The 21,238-nt window shown below is 35.1% G+C and overlaps 1 protein-coding gene across 1 annotated transcript in view; it reads left to right on the top strand.

Moving 5' to 3' along the window:
* The first annotated feature begins 968 nt into the window (after nucleotides 1–968).
* Pou6f2 (POU class 6 homeobox 2) overlaps nucleotides 969–21,238 on the top strand; it is a 470,336-nt gene continuing 450,066 nt past the window's right edge. The window contains exon 1 of the mRNA XM_027939714.3: nucleotides 969–1,073. Coding sequence (XP_027795515.3) covers nucleotides 969–1,073 — 105 coding nt within the window. The remainder of the gene's footprint in view (nucleotides 1,074–21,238) is intronic.

Below are 21,238 nucleotides of genomic sequence, written 5' to 3' on the forward strand. Positions count from 1 at the left end.
GTGGACAAATTTAAACTGAAAAAAAAAAAAAGTCACCAAATTAATGGATACTGTTTATGGCTTAGTTTTCAGAGAACAACTTTGCAGTATCTGCAGGGTTGTCTTCAAAGTTCTGATCTTAATCTTGAAAGGGTTAAAAATCTACTAGATCATATTCATATCTCAGAATAACTGACCCATAATACACTGCCAATCTGTCCTAGAGTGTTTAGGATCAAATAGCTTAAATTCAATGGAAAAAAAGTTAAAATACTTGTTATCACATTACATCTGTTTAGATGAGCTGCAAGTAAATGATTTCCTAACCTTTTAGAAGATGAAAAGTTTAGTGACTACTATTTACACTCTTTGAATATTTTATATTTGAATGGTCATCACAGTTTACACAAATGATTGTATATATCTATTTCAAATAAACAAATATCAAAGAATTTGTGTTATGTGATGGTTAACATTTCAAGCTTTTCTATAAAGAGGACTTTATACAAAACTGCAGTGATTACTGAGTATTGTCAAAAAGTCATTTAGAGATTTTGGAAATAAAATTATTAGGAGCAGCTTAAGAGAAATAAGGTAATGAATCATAATTTTTACATTTTATGCAGTGAAAATTAAAATCTTAATTATCATTCACATGAAATAGTTAATTTTTTGTTTTTGTTTTAAACATAGATTTTTAGAGCATTTGAAAAAATCCTTATAGGTTTGTTAAAACCTTTAGCAGAAGATTACAGTCAACGTTTTGTCTTTGGTGAATAGCTGTTTGTCTCACTTTATTTACTTGGTATTGGATATTTGTCAATGTCATTTCATATCTACAGAAAATTCTTACGCTCTATGGAGGTAGTGAATGTGTGTGTGCTTGTCTGCCGGAGGTCACATGACGGTTTCATCCTATTTGGTGGAGCAGCTTGACTTTTTTCCCCTTGCTTTTGGTGATGGTTGTGAGTGCAGAAGTTGATTGACAGATGCATGCCAGAAACCCCCATTCTCCTTTTCAAAGACAACATATGATGGATTGCGATCTCTCAGCGCAGCAGGACACGGGGACCATGCAAGCTGTAATTGGTCAGGTATGGAGTCAGCCATTTCTCAACTCCCCTTTTTTTCCACAAGGGTCTCACCATATGATTCACATAATTCATATTTACTGTACCATCTTTCTATCTGTATCTTCAGCTACCTGCCAGTGTAGTGCTGAAAGTGCGAAAGGCAAAAGGCACCCATTAAATCTGGCCAGCAAACCTCAGCTTAAAACTTCAATGCGGTGCTCTTAAACAAAAACTAAAACAACAACAACAACAAAAATCGAAGAACATATCTAATTTATGATTCGGTCTGAATGTTTAAAAAAATCCATTCCTAAGAATTTATTTATTTTTTCTGTTTAGATTGTAATCTCTGAAAGAAATAAAGTATGAGAAGAGAATAAAGTGTTATATGTTTCCAAGGTAGTTGTTAAAATTTTTTTTCTAGTGCTATTCAGTATTTTTAATTGGTCTATATTCTTCTCTCTCCTTCTCCCCATATGGAAAATGTAAATATAGAAATACAAGTGCCTTTACTTCTAACCCCGATAATGTGTGATGGAGCCTGGTAAATGTAGTAGTAGTAGTCGTCTTGGCTGCTGCAGGGGGACAGGCTGCAAATTAAACACTGCCACAATCTGAAAGGTCCAGGTGGTCCGCTCGCGGTTCCTAATGCAATCCAGCACAACAGCTTTAATAAACAGCTCTATTTAGTTCCTCCTCCTCGTATCCTGGGAGGTGAACTGGTCTGGGGCTGCTGTGATGAAATGCCAGAAGAATCTCTCTCAGAGGCCTCACAAGCTGATTTTTAGAGCTTTCCTGTTCTGTCGTCTTTGTCTTCCAAATGGGTCAGTGAGTCCTACTCTCTCTGCTTGGTGCTTTCTGTTCAATCGGTAGTTTATGTTTGTGTTTAAATGTTTGCGTTGTAAGCTAAATGAGAAGAGGAAAGGATCGTTGTATTTTCATTTGCCTTCCAATAACTGAAGTGGTGAAAGGAATGATAGTACCCTGCTGCAGAGGGAGGCTGATTTTTCTGACTATGATGGGGGTGGGGTGAAGAAAAACGGAATATATATGGTGTAGTGGGTATTTGTTTTGGGGGGGTAATATTTTTTTTGACTAAAATTTCCCTGAGTTACCCATGCTTGCTTAAGAATTCTGATTTAACTCATAAATCAGAATATGGTTACGAATATTTATGAACTCTTAAAAGTTTTTTATTTTTATTTTTTGCACACTTTCCAATCAAGACAAGCTGGCAAGGTGATGACATAAAATGTGTTTGCTGTATATTAATAGCATGGTGGAAAATATACCATCTTACTCTGTTTTCAACAAAATTATAGCAAAGCACTTCAGGGTTTTGAAAGCACATGGTTTATTAATACCAGCATGCCTCATAATGTATTTTTAGATGGAAAATGTCAGATATATAATACCACATTTCCACAGGCTCACTCTATTTTTTAAAAAAATACATGTTTGCTTCAACAGAAAAAATATTTTTTAAAACTTTCAAGTTGTTTTTTGTTCTACTGGCATATATAAAATGAAGTCTCTGGGCATGCATTTGTCAGGAGAAAATATGCAAAGTGATTTTATACACTGTCAGTATCTGCTTCAGTCATTATACATGTTCCTTGATGAGTACATCTATCAGACAGAGCTAAATAATTTTGGCATAGGGAATTATATTAATATCTTTTAAAGTAGTGACCTTTTTGTGTACAAATAAAACTTGAGCCCCTGACAACTGTCCTGTCCTGTTTAATAAAACTTTTTTCTTCGATTACATCTCTATTCTGTAATAATATAAATAATACTACTTAATACTATGCCAAATTGTTCTGCTTTAGTCCCAAATAAGAGATAGAATTTCCTTTTGTGTATATTTCTGGTGAAAAATCAGGGGAGACACTTCTAGTCTATTATTCAAAATTGTTTATTGGAAATCAACCGTAAAGGTGTAGAGTTTTAAATGGTTCTGGCATACACTTTTTAAAAGGAATTGGTTTATATTTTACAGATACTACACTTATAGTTTGTTAGAATTTAAAAATCAGTTGTTATTATTACATAGTTCTGTATTTTGTATGCTCTCAATCATTTTTTAGAGTTCTCTATGCCCAGGAACTATATATGCTAATAACTTGTAATGAATACTCTGTAACTAGTTGCATTAAAGTAGCCACATGTTTTCTGATGTAATTTCTTATAAATTATTTGCTTAAAAATATACTTATTGTCACATTAGTAAATTATGAAAGCAATTTTCCTGAAGATTGTTATGATATCTGTGTTAAAAATATACACACTAAAATGCTTAATTTTAATTTTTGTTTGAAATTGGAAGGAAGGAAAAATATTGTATTGTCTTACATATATACCATGAAAGTCAGAAAATCTAAATGGAGCCCATATCAATAAGCACAAAAAGAAAAGTGATATACATGCTTGAAATTAATTTATTTTAATTGCTACAACACAGATAAGAACATTTACTCAAATGATTACTCCTAATAATAAGGAAAAGAAAGAGAAAATAATTTTTATTGCTTTATGATCACCCATAATCAGAAAGAGATTGTTTCTTTTTCAATTCTTGACTTTAATACCCTCTTATACTTACTCAGCAGGGGTGGACAGTCCGATTTGATCATGCAAATGTTTGTGTTTGCTCCTTTTCCAATACATATTAAAATAATAATGTTTTTTGTTCTTTTTTATCACCTGTCTCTGAGTCCTGTTCCTAGACAGCTTTGAGTTGGAGAAGCAAATAACCACTTTGCAGTTCTAGTTTCCATTCAGAATACTGAAAGATTCCCATGAAATATGATCTTTAGATTTTTTTCATTCACCTCTAGGATCAAATATCTACAGTTCCCTCCACTGGAGGGAAGAGCAGACTTTTCTGTGTTGCTGGCCATGATCCAGCTGGGGAGAGAGTACTGGCTTCACAGAGTAGATATTGCTCATATATGCCTTTCCCCCAGGATTTTCCCTCCCTCCAGCAAGCAATTAAGCAGTCTAGTACTCCAAAGAACAAACTCCCTGCCTAGTATATCAAGATCAAGAAACTTGGTACATTCAAACAGTTTTTGGAAATCAAACTGGATTTTTGATAGCAGTTACCTGTAGCAAGCTTCCTTACCCCTTGAACCACGGGATGGATTGTTATCCTTCAGATGATTTTCAAATCAATTCAAACAATTAAGGAACTTCTGAGCCATGGGTTTGAATATCATTTAAAAATGAAGGTTTGCATTTCCACCTCGCCTGGTCATTAAATGTTTACCAGATCTTTTCATTTTTGGGGACCTGAGTTTGTGAGTGACAGATTAGTTCATCAGTATTGCAGACCTCCAATTTTTTTTTTCTCACCTCATGCAGACAGGTCACTATGTCCAGTACTCCTTCTGGCACTTTGGTCCCCAGGGGACCTGGCCAGCTTACAATTCCTGATGTGCAGACTTGAGGGTCTGGGATGGCTGCATAGTCCATACTCTTATTTATAGTCTGACTTTTGTAAATGTTCCAGAACAGAGGATGTTAAATTAGGTGTTAATAAAAACTATAGATGAGAAAAATCAGATAAAAATATCAAGTATATATAAGAGTTTGCTAGGAATGGGAGAGACACTATTGGATCAAAGTGCTTATGGGTGCACTTCCAGTGACATTGCTAAATACTGGTAGAAGATCCAAGATGCCAACATTTCATATTCTAATGGAATTAGAAGTTCCATTAGAATCAAGAGTATTTCAATTGTCCCTACCTGTAAAATGGATCTTTTTCCCCAGGTAAATGTAGAGAATTTAAAGCACTTTACATTTGTGCATTATAAATCTAATGCAAATGTCCAAGAGTGCTCCCTAAGCGTGTTAATGGTTCAGAGGGGACTATGGGTAACTGAAGGTACATATGGTGTACAACAGAGTAAAACTCCTGTTTTTTTATGTGTTTTGATGTCAAAATGAAAAAATATTTCATTATTCTGGTATCAGAATACTTAATTTTCTGTATTATATTTATTAATATTCTCTCTTGTTTCAGAAAGTATTTCATGTTGGCTTTAAGAATAATTTGCTTACTTAACATACTCAAGCTGACGTGAGATGGAAGTCATCTAGGAAAAGGAAATCCTAGCAGAAAGTAAATTGCAGATTGTCCTCAGTCTATTTAGACTGATTTTTATGGCCTATATATAAAAATAAAACTCTGGGGATAATCTAACTCCATTTTACATATGTCATGCATAACTCTTACGTACTCTAAGAAAATTTATTTTTGTGTGTATGAATGCCTTTTTTTAAAAAAAACCCGACATATTGCTTTATTCTTCAATAAGAATATTTTTAGGGTGTGAAATCATTACTGCTTGAATTTAATTTAATTAAGACTACTCCCCTCATCCCCTGCCGCTAAGGTATTATAACACTAGAAAGGCACAAATTAAGGATTATTCTTTATGAACACAAAATGGTGCTCATATTCCTTTGGTAAGTGCTAGACTCACCAATATGGAATTTGTAGTATGTACTTCTTATTGACCTCAACAACTTTGTTTAACTCTCCACTCAGAGGAAAGTCTTACATCAGTTTTTTATGTTTTATCAAATGTCCTCATTTTTTTCTACCTTTAGAATAGTTTTAAGTTGGATCAGGCATTTAAATGTAAAGCCAGTTTTGTCCATTAAAGTTTATCCATATATTAATGCTATTATACAACAATATTAATAATACTAAGCAACCATTATTTAAGAAATAATTCAGGTCTTAAAACTGAATTTTCTTTTTTCTATTCCCAAAAGGAAACTTTCTATATGTACTATGCAGGCATCTTAAGCATTCTAATGCTTAAGAATTTAAAGCCTTTGGATTCTTCTCTCCAGAAAATGCAGAAAGGTTACTACAATGCAAATACAAATTCTTGTGAAAGAAAGTTTGCATGCAATAAGTACTTGTTTTGGAGGTCAGTGAAAGAAGGCATTTCTTCACAGATTTTTTTTTCTTTGCTGTGTAAATTCATGTTACTGAACAGTTTAAAGCATATTTCTCTTTTCATTTTTGTTCACCAAAATTAGAATTTAACATGCTTGCAAATGTTGAAAACCTCCCCATTTCAGTTGCATTATGCTGTGTAAACTGTTGCTTTTTTTTTTTTTTTTTTAACATTTGTGGAGTAGGAAGTAAAGTTGGAAATACAATACAAATAAAAAAGGATCAAATTTAAAGAAATAATTTGAAAATAAATATTAACTATAATCTGAACACTGAAAGAAAATAAAGATTAGGTAACTTTTAAATTAATGTGTATTTAAGGCCAGTCCATTATTTGGGAGATAATAGCTGTCCTAAATATAAACTCAAACCAGCATTTTTCCCCCACTTCCTTCTCTTCCTCTCCACATCCTTCTTTTCTTTCCTGTCTCCCTCTTCCCTTCCTACTTCCCTCTTTGCTTCTCTTGCTTGCTTCCTTCCTTCTTTCCTTTTTGTTTGTAGAATTGTGATTTCAGTAAATTACTGAGTCAAGTCTTGTTTTGTGAGTACTTGCAAATTGCTCTCATGAGCCATATTGTCTTAAGCTGATCCAAAATTATAATCAAGATTTGGGCCAGTTTTGCTTTTTACACATTTCTCCGCATCTCAGTTTGAAGAGGGTTATTGTAAGACACTGTCATTGTATTTTCTAAGGATTCATTCTTCCACTATTTTTCTTGTGCTTCCCAATTCTACACTGTCAGCCAATTATGGTGAAAATTGTTTTAATTTTTATTTGACAGATTCTTTCCTGTTTTCCCCAATGCTTGTTATTTTCTTTATCCCATGTGTCAAAGATCATATTATTGTTATTGCAAAGCTAATTTTTTTTTGTAAATATAAATCCGTTGTATATAAGTAGCTGCAAAATAATTGAAAACATCTTTGGTTATTTATATTAAAGGAAATCTTCTTGATTTTAAAACACTTTAGTTTTCAAGTTGCCTGGTCTTTGGAAAATAGCTTTTTGTTTTATCACTGGCTTTAAAACCCCCATGATATGAAGGACTCTTTCTTCACCAGAGGGAGATTAGCTGTTGACACTTGGTACTGATTCTGGGTGAGCTGCATTCAGCAGCACTTTCCTAATCATAAGATCAAGGGGAAAAATTGAGGATCAACAGAATATTCTAAAATTTCACCTATTTCCAATTTTTCCCCCCTTAAGGGGCAGATTCTTCCCATGGGAAGAGGAACCCATACAATTTCCAGCTCTCCCTTCCCGGTGTCAAAGATGCAAATAAATGTGGTGACACCTTAAATGAAGAGGATAGGGTCACTCAAATGCTGTGCTCAGGCATTTTGTCCTCTTCCTTCACTGTCATTTCCCCGTCAGCTTTTCTTCTCCTTTCCACTGTAATCCAGATGAGTAATAAGTGAAAAGTGAATCTTTGTGTGCTGCCCAGGCAGGAAAGAACACCGGAAAGAGAGACAAGACCTGAAGCAAAACAAAGCAAGCGGAAAACTCAACATCATACTTGCTTCTTAGTATTTTTTGTTGAGCTATTTTGTAAGCTTGCTTCATTTCACCCTGCAGTTGAGATTACATGAATAGTGACACAATATTTTAGAACTAGAAAAATTAAAGTGTAAAACAAAGCCAAGAGGAAAACAAAAACCAGAACCTTTGTAGTACTTGCATTATAAATCAATTTCAAAATTTAGGAATAATTTATTTTTTCCTGTGAGGGGGATCAAACTCAGGGCCTGGCACAAGTGATCAGTCATAAGCTACACCCCAGCCCCAAAGAATATTTAAACAACAACAAAATCTTCGAAGATTTTATAAGAGTTTAACCAGTGCTTCGAAGCTGTGCAATATCAACTTATTACAGTAGATATTTCTGGGGCTTCATATGATGTGGACTCTGTGTATTTTATGATTTTGATTTTTAACGCATGATTAGAAACTATTTTAAGAACAGAGCATCTATCTCTAACACTTCAAAACTTAGAGAAACAAGTGTATTTTAAAAACACTAAATACCTGTTAAAAGGTGTTTTTAGCATTGATCAGAAGAACTCAGACAAACTCCTCTTTAAAAGATCAAAGTGCATCATTTATAAAGAATATATTTTCCAGTGCAGAATTCATATACAGTTTTTTTTAAACTAAATACTTTATTGCTGAGATTGAGAGGTAAATAGTATACCTGCACAGAAGCAAAAGTACTAGAAGTCCTAATTGATACTGAAAGTATATGAAAAAAGAGTAGCTATTTCTTAGATCTTCAGTTTCCTTCCTCCAAAATTGAAGGCAAATGTAAGATCCAGACACACAAAACTAGACTATGGCTGGCCAAACTTTGCTTCTGACAGAGGTAGTTAATTTTGTAAGCCTTAAATAATACAAGAAAACAAGACTCTTTCAACCTTTCTTCCGAAAGGTTGAGAGTTGGGACAAATGTAAAATGCTGCTTAATGTGCACGAATAAAGCCAAGAACATCAAACTCATTTCACTTAGTGTCAGTCCTGATGATTCATCATCATGGTCAGGGCAAACTGTGGTCTCTGGGCTGAAACAATTTTATCCATTTTTTTTTTTTTAAACAGAATGTTCCAGCTTGGATCTTATATCCTTAGGGTTACAATATTGAATTCTGAATCGGGAAACTTAATCTTGCAGCCAGATTTGACAAGAGGCTGGTTGAATTGTAGGCAGAAGTGATGATTGTAGGATGAAATGCCCCAGGTCAGAATTTGGGAAAAATAGGAAGTTTTGAGGAAATTTGGTTGTGGTATAAGAACCCCAACTTTGAAAATTTCTCTCTGTTCATATATTTCAGCAGATGGTATTCAAAGGTCTTAAAAATAGATCACTGCTGTATTCATTTTCTCTGTTTCAAATCTTTCTCTAACAGAGCTTTACCCATTTTTAGTTGTATTTCTTAGTGTGTTTCTAATGTTTTTAATATAAAAGGCATCTATAGTAATATCCAAGATTTCTGGGAACAAAGGGTAACATCATTGGTTAAATCTAAAACAAAGAACAAAAATATTTTGTTCTTTAATAGAATGTTAATACCACATTCAAGAGCTAAAGTTGTTGGTTGTTTTTGAAAACTTTTTTTTTGTTTTTCATTTGTAAGCAAACTTAACATTTAGATTTCCAGGATCCAAAGAATTTGGAGTAAGAAGAAAATGAGGCAATCTGCAAACCTAATTAGTTAATACACATACTTTCACACTTTATTGATTATTTAACCTTTAATCATCTAAAGAAATTTTGTCTCTTCAATTTTAACACATGAATTATTTTGGTGTTTATTGAAACTTAAGTTGTTTAAAAAAATGAAAAAAATACCTTGCAACTTTCAAAGTTTATTGAAACTAAGTTGTTTAAGAAAATGAAAAAAATACCTTGCAACTTTCAAACAAATCTTTTCAAAAAAGATTATCATAGGAATTTGAGTACATAGTTGATTAGTATACTGCAAAGAGATGATTATTGTGCAAAGAGATGATTATTTCCTTACAGAAATAAGGGAGGCTTATACTTCCATTATATACTTTGATGAGTGCTAGAACTTAACCAGCCTGAATTGTTTTCTCCCTTCCTATCATTTTCTATCTAAAAGAATTTTAACAGCTAGTTCAAGTAGAGTATGGAGTGTGTGAATGAAGTTGACAGAACAGTTAGGTTCACAGAACATGAACACAATTCATATATGCATGTGATTGAGGGCAGTTACATAGTATATTTTTAAAATTATGAAAATAATGCATGCTTCTGGCAAACAACTCTAACAGCTCAGAAAAGTATAAAGTGGAAAATCAAGTACCCTATCATTCCTCTTCCCACAAATAACCATCAACAATTTCTTATATATCCTTCCAAAAATTTTCTATGCAAATATAAGCATAGATACTAAATATGCAATCCAGTCCTGCAACTTTATTTTACATTTAAAAATATATTTCAAATATCTTAACATATTACTTAGATTAGCTGTTTATTTATTTATTTTTCTTTTTATTAAGAGACAAGGTCTTGCTATGTTGTCCAGGCTGGCTTGGGACTCCTGATCTCAAGTGATCCTCCTGCCTCAACCTCCTGAGTAGCTGGGACCACTGGTGTGCACCACCGTGGCTGGTTCTAGATCTGCATACTTCTGTGCTATTCCCTTTTATGAGGGCTCAATGGTCTATTTAACCAGTTCTCTCTTGATAAGCATCTAGCTTTTAAAAAATAAGTTAAACATGGCAATTAGTCTAGCAAGTAGAGATGTTTCATTTTTCTTAACAGAAAAGTTCCCAGAATCTTCCCAATGGGATTTGCTTTACTAAAAGAACTCACAAATATTATCTTCTAAGAGAAAATAAAGTATAATATTTTAAAGTGATGTGTAGATTTATGCCATCACGGAAGATATTAATCATTTATATGTTGAACATTCAAATCAATTAAAATAAAAATAAAGATCACAATATTGCTTAGCAATAAAGAACTAAGAATGAGAGAATGACATGCAGCCAGTTCTCAGTAAGATGCATTATAACTTACAACCTCTGTGTTTTTTTTCCACACCACCAACTCAGTTGAACAAAATGCATAACTTATTTTCTTTCATGGGCCTGAATACTATTTATTAAGATAATTGACATAGATGTATGTTTCTAGTGCTTGATTCTGTTAGTATATCTAGATTAGTGAAAAAGAGACCAGGAGAAATTCATGGTAATTAATGTCAGTTAAATTCCTGCTTTCTATATGTTATATTGTCAGACCAATCTTTCAACTCTGATTCATAGGTTAAATAATGCTTTCATGAGAAGGGCTCAGTTAAAACTAATCAGATTTGGTCCTTGAATTCTACTAATTTAGTGTTTTGATAAATTAGACGAAATACATACTACTTAAATTTTTTAAGAGAATGTGTTATATTTTGTATTTCTTTTAGGATATGCCCCTGCTTACTCAATTTTAATCACATTATCTTATGTATACTGAGAAGAAAGTGAAGCCGGTAGTGATGACATCTTAAATTTAAATAAGAGATAGAGAGTGAGCTATGACATCTCTCCCTGCTCAGATGTCCAGAACTGGTTCTATGGAGCTGTCTGTTGGGGAGATACATGCTTTTGCCTCCTCTCTTCTTCCTGTAGGTGCCTGGGCAAGTATCCTGAATAAGAAACACTCCTACTTCATCTATTAGTTTCAAAGAAGCTGGTTACTTCCTCTGGAGCTCAAAATAGAGTCTCAAGAACAAACTGTAGAGCACGCTTTGATATTCCCAATCTCATGAAACCCACAGCTCTAGAAGTAGGTGTGAATCATGCTTCCTGTGTTATGGAAGTGGAAACTGGCTCAGAGAGATTATAGATCTCTTTTTATAGCCATAATGATAGCGAGAGGAAGAAGTGAGATTTGAAAGGTTCACTGTTTCCCTTCTACCTCAATTCTTAACTCTGGCTGCCCTTTAGAACCACCAGGGGCAACCTTTAAAAATCTACTGATGTGCAGGATCCATTTCCAGAAATTCTGAGTCAATTTCTCCGGATGAAAACCACATACTGGTATTTTAAAAAAGCTTTGCAGGAGCTCAGTGGTAGAGTGAATGCTTAGCATATGCAAAACTCTGGGTTCAATCCCCAGCATGGATAAATTGATTAATCAGTTAAAACATTTTTTTAAAAGAAGCTTCACAGGTAAGATTTAAATGCACTCTATCACAATATCACTTAAACTATATAAATATCACTTTATTTATTTATTTATTTTAAAAACTTTTAGTTGAAATTGGACACAATATGTTTTATTTTATTTATTATTTTTTATGTGGTGCTGAGGATCGAACCCAGGGCCTCACAGGTTCTAGGCGAGCGCTCTACCGCTGAGCTACAACCCTAGCCCTAAATATCACTTTAAATAAAAAAATGAGTCAATGAAGATCGGATTATACTCCCAACACACTCATAAATCAATAGCAGAAGAGAAATGAAGGAATGTAGTCTTATAATCGTGTGTGTGTGTGTGTGTTTCAGTGGAAATCATGTAATTTTTGTTGAATATCTGAGATAATATTTAATAACATCTGTCATTCAGAAAAGGGCTAAATATTTAGCCATCTCAAAAATAACATTAGTAAATAATCTACCAATTAATGAGAACTTACCAGGTGCCATCCCTTTGCAAATATAATTTAATCTTCATAACAGGTCTATGAAGTAGGTACATTATCTCTATTTTACCATATAGGAAGCCAAGACTAAGGAAGTGGTACAAGATCACATGCACAGTAAGTGGCCAAGCTAGAATTTAGTCTAAGGATGTTGGAAGTCAGGTGTCAATCAAAACCATTCACAAAGTCACAAATTTGGCTCAAAACATTACCTGTGGAAAGTAGGATGTTTAGTATCAAGTCTTTACAAAGGCAGATTTTACTACAGAGAAATCTCATTTACTCCTTCTCCCTCCTTCCCTTCTCCTTTCCCTACATCCTTCTTTTTCTTCTCTACCCCTACCCCTTTCTCCTAAGAATTCGCAACTCATTTATTTCTTATACTGTACACAAGAAATTTATTGTTGGCATCCATATCTGTTATACATGGTGGCTCTACATGGTAGCCTCAAAGATGATTCTTTCATAAACTGTAAAATAATAGAATAGATGGTAAATAGAAGAGCAAGACAGTGCTCTTTGGTAGGCTTCCATTAAAAGAGCTATCTCTAATTGAACAAGGAGTCACACTGGCCTTAGTTGGCTTCTTAATACTCCATGAGACCCTCCTTCAGCCAGAGCAGACTTAAAATAGGGTGACCAAGAGGCGTGGGTCTTTGTGTTAGAGGGACAAAATTCCCATGACAATTTCAGGGAAGCTTTGAAAACAGGTTATATTATTATAATGCTGACCAAATCCTCACTATTTGAGATTAATAGGCTCAAACCCTTTTGTCCATCTCCTAATTGATTAACATTCTTTCAAGCATGTATCTATCAGTTTATCATTTAACTAAATTTTTTTGAGGGTGTACCAAGGATTGAATTCAGGGGCACTTGACCAATATGACACATCCCCAACCCTATTTTTAGTACTTTATTTAGAGACAGGGTTTCTCTGAGTTGCTTAGTGCCTTGCTTTTGCTGAGGCTGCCTTTGAACTTGTGATCCTCCTGCCTCAGCCTCCTGAGCTTCTGGGATTATAGGCATGCACTACCACACTGGGCTCTTTAAATGAAATTTGAAGTCAGAGTGTTAAATTTACAAGATGTCTTCTTTCTGTATCTATTTTTCACAAAAATTCAACTAATTGTGGCCAAATGCACATAGGTACTTCTAAATTCATTTTTCCTGTCCTAAATATAATCCTTAATGTTACCATCAAGGATTATGGTGATGGGAATCAGGGATTCTACCAAAGAACTACACTTAATTCAAGTTTGGAAAACTTTTATATTATTGTGGCATCTCTCCCATTTCAGTTTTTTGTTTTTTGAAATTGAATTAAATGAAGAGTATCTCTTATCCTACTAAACCATTTCCAACTAAATTTCCTGTTGTCAGATGGCACAAAATAGTATTTGTGATTGTGGAGGCGGAAGGGGGGTCTGCAAAAGAAAAATCTCTTCTCTAACAAGAAGTTTGAAATTTTCACCAAACATTAATCTTGTTTGTATTTGAGAGTTATGGATGGAGGACCATGTAGGGTTTACTCTCCCAAATATCTTCTTTCACTTTTATAAATACTTCAGTTATGTCAGACCTCATGGATATATGGTTAGGAAATAATATGAAGATTGGGTGAAATGAACAGCCATGATCTTCAGCAACATACTTGCTTTGAAACATCAGAAGGGAACATAACCCTTGTTAAAGATAAGGACAGTGTTTGTTTGTTTTTTTTCCTAGAACGTGTAACCCACCATAGTAGATTTTAAATCTTGCACTGCCACTTCTCCACACCTACAGCCCTCCTCTCAATGAGCACTCTGAATCAAAGGGAGGAGACATGGTCATTGTTCAAACCGATGAACTGAGTGTTGATAGCATCTACTGCAAGAGCCAGCAGTGTGGGAAATTGGGTTGAACCCACTGAGAGGAAGTAGAAGTGAGTTGCGTGCCAGACTCCAAGATAGCAGAAAAGGGTAGAAATTGATTTTGTGCATTCAAATCTTTGAGGGTTTTGTTCTCATATAGTCACATTTCTCTTCCTTCAATATTTTTGATGGTTTTCTTTCCTTCTGGTAGAATCAAATCTTTGTCAGAAGGTGAGAGATTCTGTTGCTTTCTGGTTATTTGCTTAAAGCCAGCACCTTAACTTTATACCATATCCCATTACTGGGGCTCAAATTATGTTTTTGACCAAATTCACAGAAGAGCCTGCACATGACCTACCAGCTATTATTTGAGTTTAGGACAAGTTACTAAAACATATTAATAAATATTGTGCCGGATTTGGTGGTGTACACCTGTACTCCCAGTGACTCTGGAGGCTGAGGCAGGAGGATGGAGATTTCAAAGCCAGCCTCAGCAAAAGCAAGGCACTAAGCAACTCAGCGAGATCCTGTCTCCAAATAAAATACAAAATAGGGCTGGGGATGTGGCTCAGAAGTTGAGTGCCTCTGAGTTCAATCCCCAGTATCTAAATAAATAGAATAAATTGAAGTTTTCAGGGGACGATAAATAAGAGGTTTTCTTTAATTCCTGAGGTCATTTTTACTTGACTACTTATAAAGCTTATTGAAAACTGTGGCTTTCAATCTGCAATTATGACTTGATAATTTCTCATGTCTCTACAATTTTACAATTTTGATCTTGGCACAACCTACCAGAGGAAAGTTTGGATCTCGAGGAGACAGCCAGGGCTTTTGCCTCCTATTAGAAGTGGGGCAAAGAAGCAGCAAGTAAAGTTCACACACTGAAGTGGGAGACTGTGGATGTAAGACTCTTGTCAGGCACCAAGGTGTTGCAGAATCTCTCCTCTCATGAATGATAAGTGTATTCATATGAAGCACTCTGTCAAGGGAACTAAACTCCTCCCACCACCCTTTACCCGGGCAATTCCTTCCTGCCTATTTTTGCAGGAAATGAATGCTGTTGGTATCTTACTGGAGCTATTGTCAGACTGAAAGCCAATCAAAGGGGTTTGAATAAAAAGAGGTCCTGAATTTTCTGTATTTTTAGTGTAGATGGATATGGAAATATTTCTTTTTATTTTTTCCTCCTGCTCCTCCTCTTTCTCTTCCTCCTTTCCTTCCTGTGAAATTGAACCATAACTATCTTAGGGGGGAGGTGAAGAGTTGAAAGAATTGCCAGTGACTGAACAGGTTTTCCTCTCTAGATGCTCACCTTCCTCTCTCCCTTTGTGCCCTGCTTTCCTTAACCTCTCTCATGTCTTTCCAGAGGTGTCTCCTGATGTGCAGTGGGAGCTCAATAATTGCCGTGGGATGACTACTTCATCATAGCTGCCCCTCTTTTAATGTCTATCTTGGCAAAATGCTCTTCTCAAATGATTTTGAAGCCTTATGTTGCCTATGCTCCATTTTGTGACCTCTTGATACTTTTTTGTCTGAAAAACTTGGGGTTTTTTGTTTGTTTGTTTTGATACTGGGGATTGAACCCAAGGGCACTTAACCATTGAGCCACATCCCCAACCCCTTTTTTTGTATTTTATTTAAAGACAGGGTCTTGCTGAGTTGCTTAGGGCCTTGGTAAATTGCTGAGGCTGGCTTTGCACTTTAGATACTCCTGCTTCAGCTTCCTGAGCTGCTGGGATTACACGTGTCTGCCACTCTGCGAGGCTTCTTCGGGTGTGTGTGTGTGTGTGTGTGTGTGTTTTCTGCTCCCAATTTGATTTCAGAAGGAAGGTGTAAATTAGGTTCTCATTTTGATATTGATTTTTTAAAGGAAAGGGGCTTCCTCCTCTATAATTTCTTTTTTATTAATTTTTTAAATGTTAATGAACCTTTATTTTATTCATTTATTTATATGTGGTGCTGAGAATTGAATCCAGTGCCTCACATATGCAAGGCAAGTGCTCTACCATTGAGCCACAACCCCAGCCCCTATAGTTTCTTTTTCATATTACATTAGGCATTACATTTAGGCAGCCACCAGTAAGGTATTCAGCAGATGCTTACTTTTGGCACAGCATAACACTGAATCTTAAAACATGACTGAATAAATATTAAGTTGTATGGGAATCAAATAAATTAGACATGACCAAAAAAGCCTGACCGGAAGGGCAGCTTATAAATCTGATACCATAGTCTTCAGGAATTTTGCAAAATGTTCTTTCTTTTTTTTGTTTTTTGTATGGTGCTGTGGATTGAAGCCAGAGGTGCTCTACCACAATGCCACCTCCCCAGCCTTTTTTTTTTTTTTAATTTTGAGAGAGGGCCTTGCTACATATCCCAGGCTGGCCTTGAACTTAAGATCTTCCTGCCTCGGCCTCTCAAGTTGCTGGCATTACAGGGCATGTGCACTCAACCTAACAGGAAATACTCTTACTAAATTTGTTGAAGACAGGTCTGTACTAACATTATGCCACTTTTAAAACATATTTTTAAAAATATTATTTGGGTGAATTTTGTTAATGCTCACTTTAGCAATGCTTTGTGCAACCCAAGTCCAGTGACTGTGAGCAGTTACTATCTTTTTCTAGTCTGGAAAAGGATTATTCAAATCATGTTTTAAAACTTAATACAAAAGGCCACAGAGTAGCATGTTAATTGGAAACTTCATGTGTACTTACCAATTGACAAAGTTAATGAATAATAAAATATAATGAATAAAAAGATTACTTGGGTATTTGAAAAATAATGGCATGAATTTAAAATCCACTCTAATTGATTATTGAATAAAATTTTCTTAAAATAATGTCTAAGTGAAGTCATGTTAATGAACCATTTTTTATATTTCTGTATATAGGGATAAGTAAATGGTAATATCTATACCCTTAACATTTTGATTATTTTTAGTTTCCCAGCTTAATTTTAAACATAATGATGAAGATTTTACATATATATATATATGTATTTGTGTGTGTGTGTATCTATCCATCTGTCTATATAACATTCTTGTTTTAATTAAGTAAGTATTACCAGTTTGTATAACAAATTGAGGAAAAAGAAATACAGGTAGAGGTAAAAATTCTTTAAAAAGGTAAAATTTAGACTAAATCAGTAAAAAATTAAGTGTAATTGATTTCATTTATCTGAATGAGTATCATACATGACAGTTAACATTTTCAAGTTTAAAATTAGAATTATGTGATTTGTGTGATGTTATAAAATATGAAATGGTATATTATAAAGAAAAATGTAAAAATGTCAGAGATAACATCTGAGGGTACAATTGGGATTTCTCAAGGATTTATCAGTCCAGAAACAACCTAAAGGAAAGTCCATCTAACATCTGAACTGAATATTTGAATATCAGGATTTTATACACCAGCACATATCAGTTCCATTTTTGTTTTTACACTGTATGACAATAATTATTGTTTTTCTTTTCACCAGAGTCAAAGCTTGTGAAATTCTAGAGCCCTTCCACTTTGTCCTGTCATTATAGAATTTCTTGAAGACACATCTGGTCTTCTATCCTGTGTTTCAGAGCCTTGGTAGACAAGAGGAACAGTATTTTCTCAGGGCTTGAACTCTCCCTCTGGAAGCAAAATCAAACTCTCATGGCTCCTTAGTACTTTTTACTGTTCTAGGTAATATTAATATTCTTATTCTGTGATATTTCTACACAGTTGAAAAAATCTTTTGTCTACATAGGATTCAAAGTGTCTTAGGGTAACAAAAAGGCAAAAAAAGTCAATTTTGTTAGTGTTATCTTTGCTATTCTTGATTTTCCTGCATTCGATTAGATTGGAATAGATGCTTTCCTAAGAAAGTAGGTGCTATAAGCTGAGGGAATGCTTTATAGTTGAGGCTTAGTAACAGGCAATAGGCACCAGAATTGGGTGGTTAGGGAGTCATACTGTTGGCTAAGTGGGAGAGGAAGAGGTTCTGCAAATTAGAGTGTTGTGACTCGGGGGTACAATGACTGGAGCCTGGGAGGTCCCAAAGGAGGAAAAGGCAAAATAGAGAGGGGGAAAATAAGAAGGGGAATTGATTCTGCAGGTTCCAGGAGAGGAAGGGAAGAATAATCCTGCAAAATAGCAAGAAAAATAAGAAAAATCCAGTTAGCAGAAAAAGGCTGTAAAGTGAGGATTTGGGCCCCAAACAAAATGGCTACTCTTTTTTTTTTTTTTTTTTTTTTGTTAAACCCAGGGCAGAGACAGAGCAGGACTAGAAAGCCTTCACATGAGTTTCTATATCACCCATGATAGGTTGTTAGGCAGAGCTTGGGACAGGGCTGTGTGTGGTACTTGTCATTGGCCCTCTGGATAAAGAAGGGTTGTGGGTCAGAGATCCTCCTGGCTCTATCATGTTTTCTCAATTTCATAATTTTGTCCACTATTTTCTTTCTCCTTCCTGATTTGGCCTCTTTTCGCTTCTTGCATATATTCTGCTCCTTGCATCTTCAACTCCCATTCCAATTCATACTGTCCTCAATTCCCAGATAAAATCTCACAACCTGCCATTTTGATCTTCTTACTCTTTGCCCCTGACATCATCCTACTGTTAAAAGTAGCAAACTTAAACTCTTCTCAGCCTGGTGCCATCTTGCATTCTTGATCATTGACTCCCAACAGTCCCCTGTTGACAGAATGATGCACTCAAATCTTCTTATTGGAACTTCCACAAAAGATTCCCCTAGAAGAAATCCCTAGAAGGCAGTGAAATGCAGATTATTATATTAACCATAAGATCTGAAGCTGAATGCTTAATTCCCAAGGTTCCTTCTACATAGCTCATTGAGTGGTATTTTGATGCGTTTGTCTTTCCATTACTTGTTTAAAAAGAAATCAAAATTACTGAGTTGCTTCCCTGAGATGCCATGGCCATTCATAAACATCTTTCTATTCTGTGTCTTGCATAATATTAGAATTATACAAGCCAGGACAATTTAATTAGAATATTTCTGAGACTCCTCAGACTCAAAATAGTAAAATATTGTTAAGAAGCCGACTTCAAATAATTTTGCCATGAAACTTGTCTTTCTCACCTGGCCACTCTCTGGCATTGGTTTCTCATGCATCCTCAAGGCAATATTGTTAAATGGTAAAGAGAAAGGAGTAGAATATCAAAATGCAGGCATTGAATGGCAAGCCTATCATCTTTCATAGCTTGTAAACCTTGCACACCTTGCACACCTTGCTTGGCTTCTCTGGGCCTCAGTTTCTTGAACAATGAAGAAGCAGTGATAAAAATGGCTTCTTTGGAGGGTCTCAATTCATATAAAGAATAAGCAAAGTACCCACATATAAAACACACTACACACATGAGGTAATTATATTGTCACCCATTCACTCCATGTATGTTTCCTTTCACTCTTGCTCCCTCCTTACTTAAATTTTCCATGTAGAAGAGATGGAAGTCCCGATTCACTTTTGCTTTTATGAGGGATATTGTTGACTATGCTTCTTTTTTAAAATTTTATTTTGAATTAAAATACAACAATAATAATATATTTACATATTATTACCCTATAAATATGGGTTAATATATTCATATAGCAATACTCTAACAAATATATAAATATATTAGTTGATAATGTATTTATATGTTAGTGCTCTATAAATATGTAAATGTTATTATTAGTTAATGATATTATTTATATATTAGCAATTAATAGATGGTATGTTGATGGGTATAATTTGATGTTTCTATACATGTTTGTGTTGTACAATTATCAGATTAAGGTACTGAGCATATCTATCACTTCAAATATTTAGCATTTTTTTGTTGTGAGATTTCTAAATCCTCTCTTCTAGTCTTTTTGAAATGTACATCTACATCATGGTTAATTCTAGTCAGCCTGTATGCAATAGAACCCCAAAATTTATTCCTCCTACCTGGTTGTAACTGACTATGCTTCTTGAACTTTCTAATGAATTGGCTTTCTTTCTTTGAGGGGGATGGGGTTTGAACCTATGGGTGCTTAGCCGCTGAAACACATCCCTAGCCATTTTTTTGTATTTTATTTAGAGATGGGGTCTCTCTGAGTTGCTGAGGGCCTTGCTAAATTGCTGAGGCTGGCTTTGAACTTGCAATCCTCCTGCCTCAGCTTTCTGAGCCACTGGATTTACAGGTGTGTACCACCGTGCCTGGCTGGATTGGCTTTCTTAACCCAAAACGTCTATTGCTAGTTTTCTTACCCCTCTTCCATCTATTTAACTTGTTGCTGATTATTTCTCCTCTTCAGAAATGAGAGGATACCATGTTTGACACCAAGTCTCTACTCCCTTCTATATTCCTATCAACTTTAGTGACTTCAACTATCATTTCTCTATATGTTTATTCTCTACTCCATTCCCAGCTCTGTCCACTTTTAATTATTTTTACATTTTATCATACCTGCATAAGCTTTCTCTTCACAGTATCTTGTTGGATGATAGAGCCTTCTTTCCTACAAGCTCATTCCACCTAAAGAATAATAGTGAAGCACCTAGTTGTCTCTTATTCTAGGAATTTTCCACCATGTCTGCCTCAGGACGAGTGAGTGGCGAGTCAGAATTTGAAAGCAGGAGGTCTGCCAATAGGTCTATACCTCTTCCCTTGCTTTTTCTTCAAAGAATGTCACAGTTTTCCATCCCACCTAAGCTTGGCCCCTCAGTCATCTTTACTCCTTCCGTATTTAATGAATCTGCAGAGCTCCTGGGATCTATCTGGGTTGAGAATCTCTGAGTTCATTCTTGATATCCCCTTCCTTTCAGAGTTTTGTTCTTTTCACTTTGGTTATTGAAGTAACCTCCTTCTTGTCTTCCTGTTCCTGTGGTTCCTAACTTCAGTAACTTTCAAATATTTCTATATTCAAACAACTTTTTCATACAAACCCTAAGTATGGAGGAGACAAGCCAGTGGATCTCTGACTGGAGTTGGGGTAGGAACCCAGATTCCCACCTGCTGTTATGACTTTATCTACCATTAAGCTGAATGCTGGAGAATTTCCTGAAGATAAATTCACTTCTTCAAAAACTCATTGATGAGGTCATGCGACACCCTGACCCATTATCCCAGGTTTGTTTCCTGGCCATCACTCCTCCCATTCAGACTCTGAACCCTATCTTGTTGAATAGATTACTCACTTTTCTCAAACATCTGAAGTTTCTTTC

The sequence above is a fragment of the Marmota flaviventris genome, chromosome 1 (genome assembly GCF_047511675.1).
Source record: "Marmota flaviventris isolate mMarFla1 chromosome 1, mMarFla1.hap1, whole genome shotgun sequence".
Taxonomy (NCBI): Eukaryota; Metazoa; Chordata; class Mammalia; order Rodentia; family Sciuridae; genus Marmota; species Marmota flaviventris.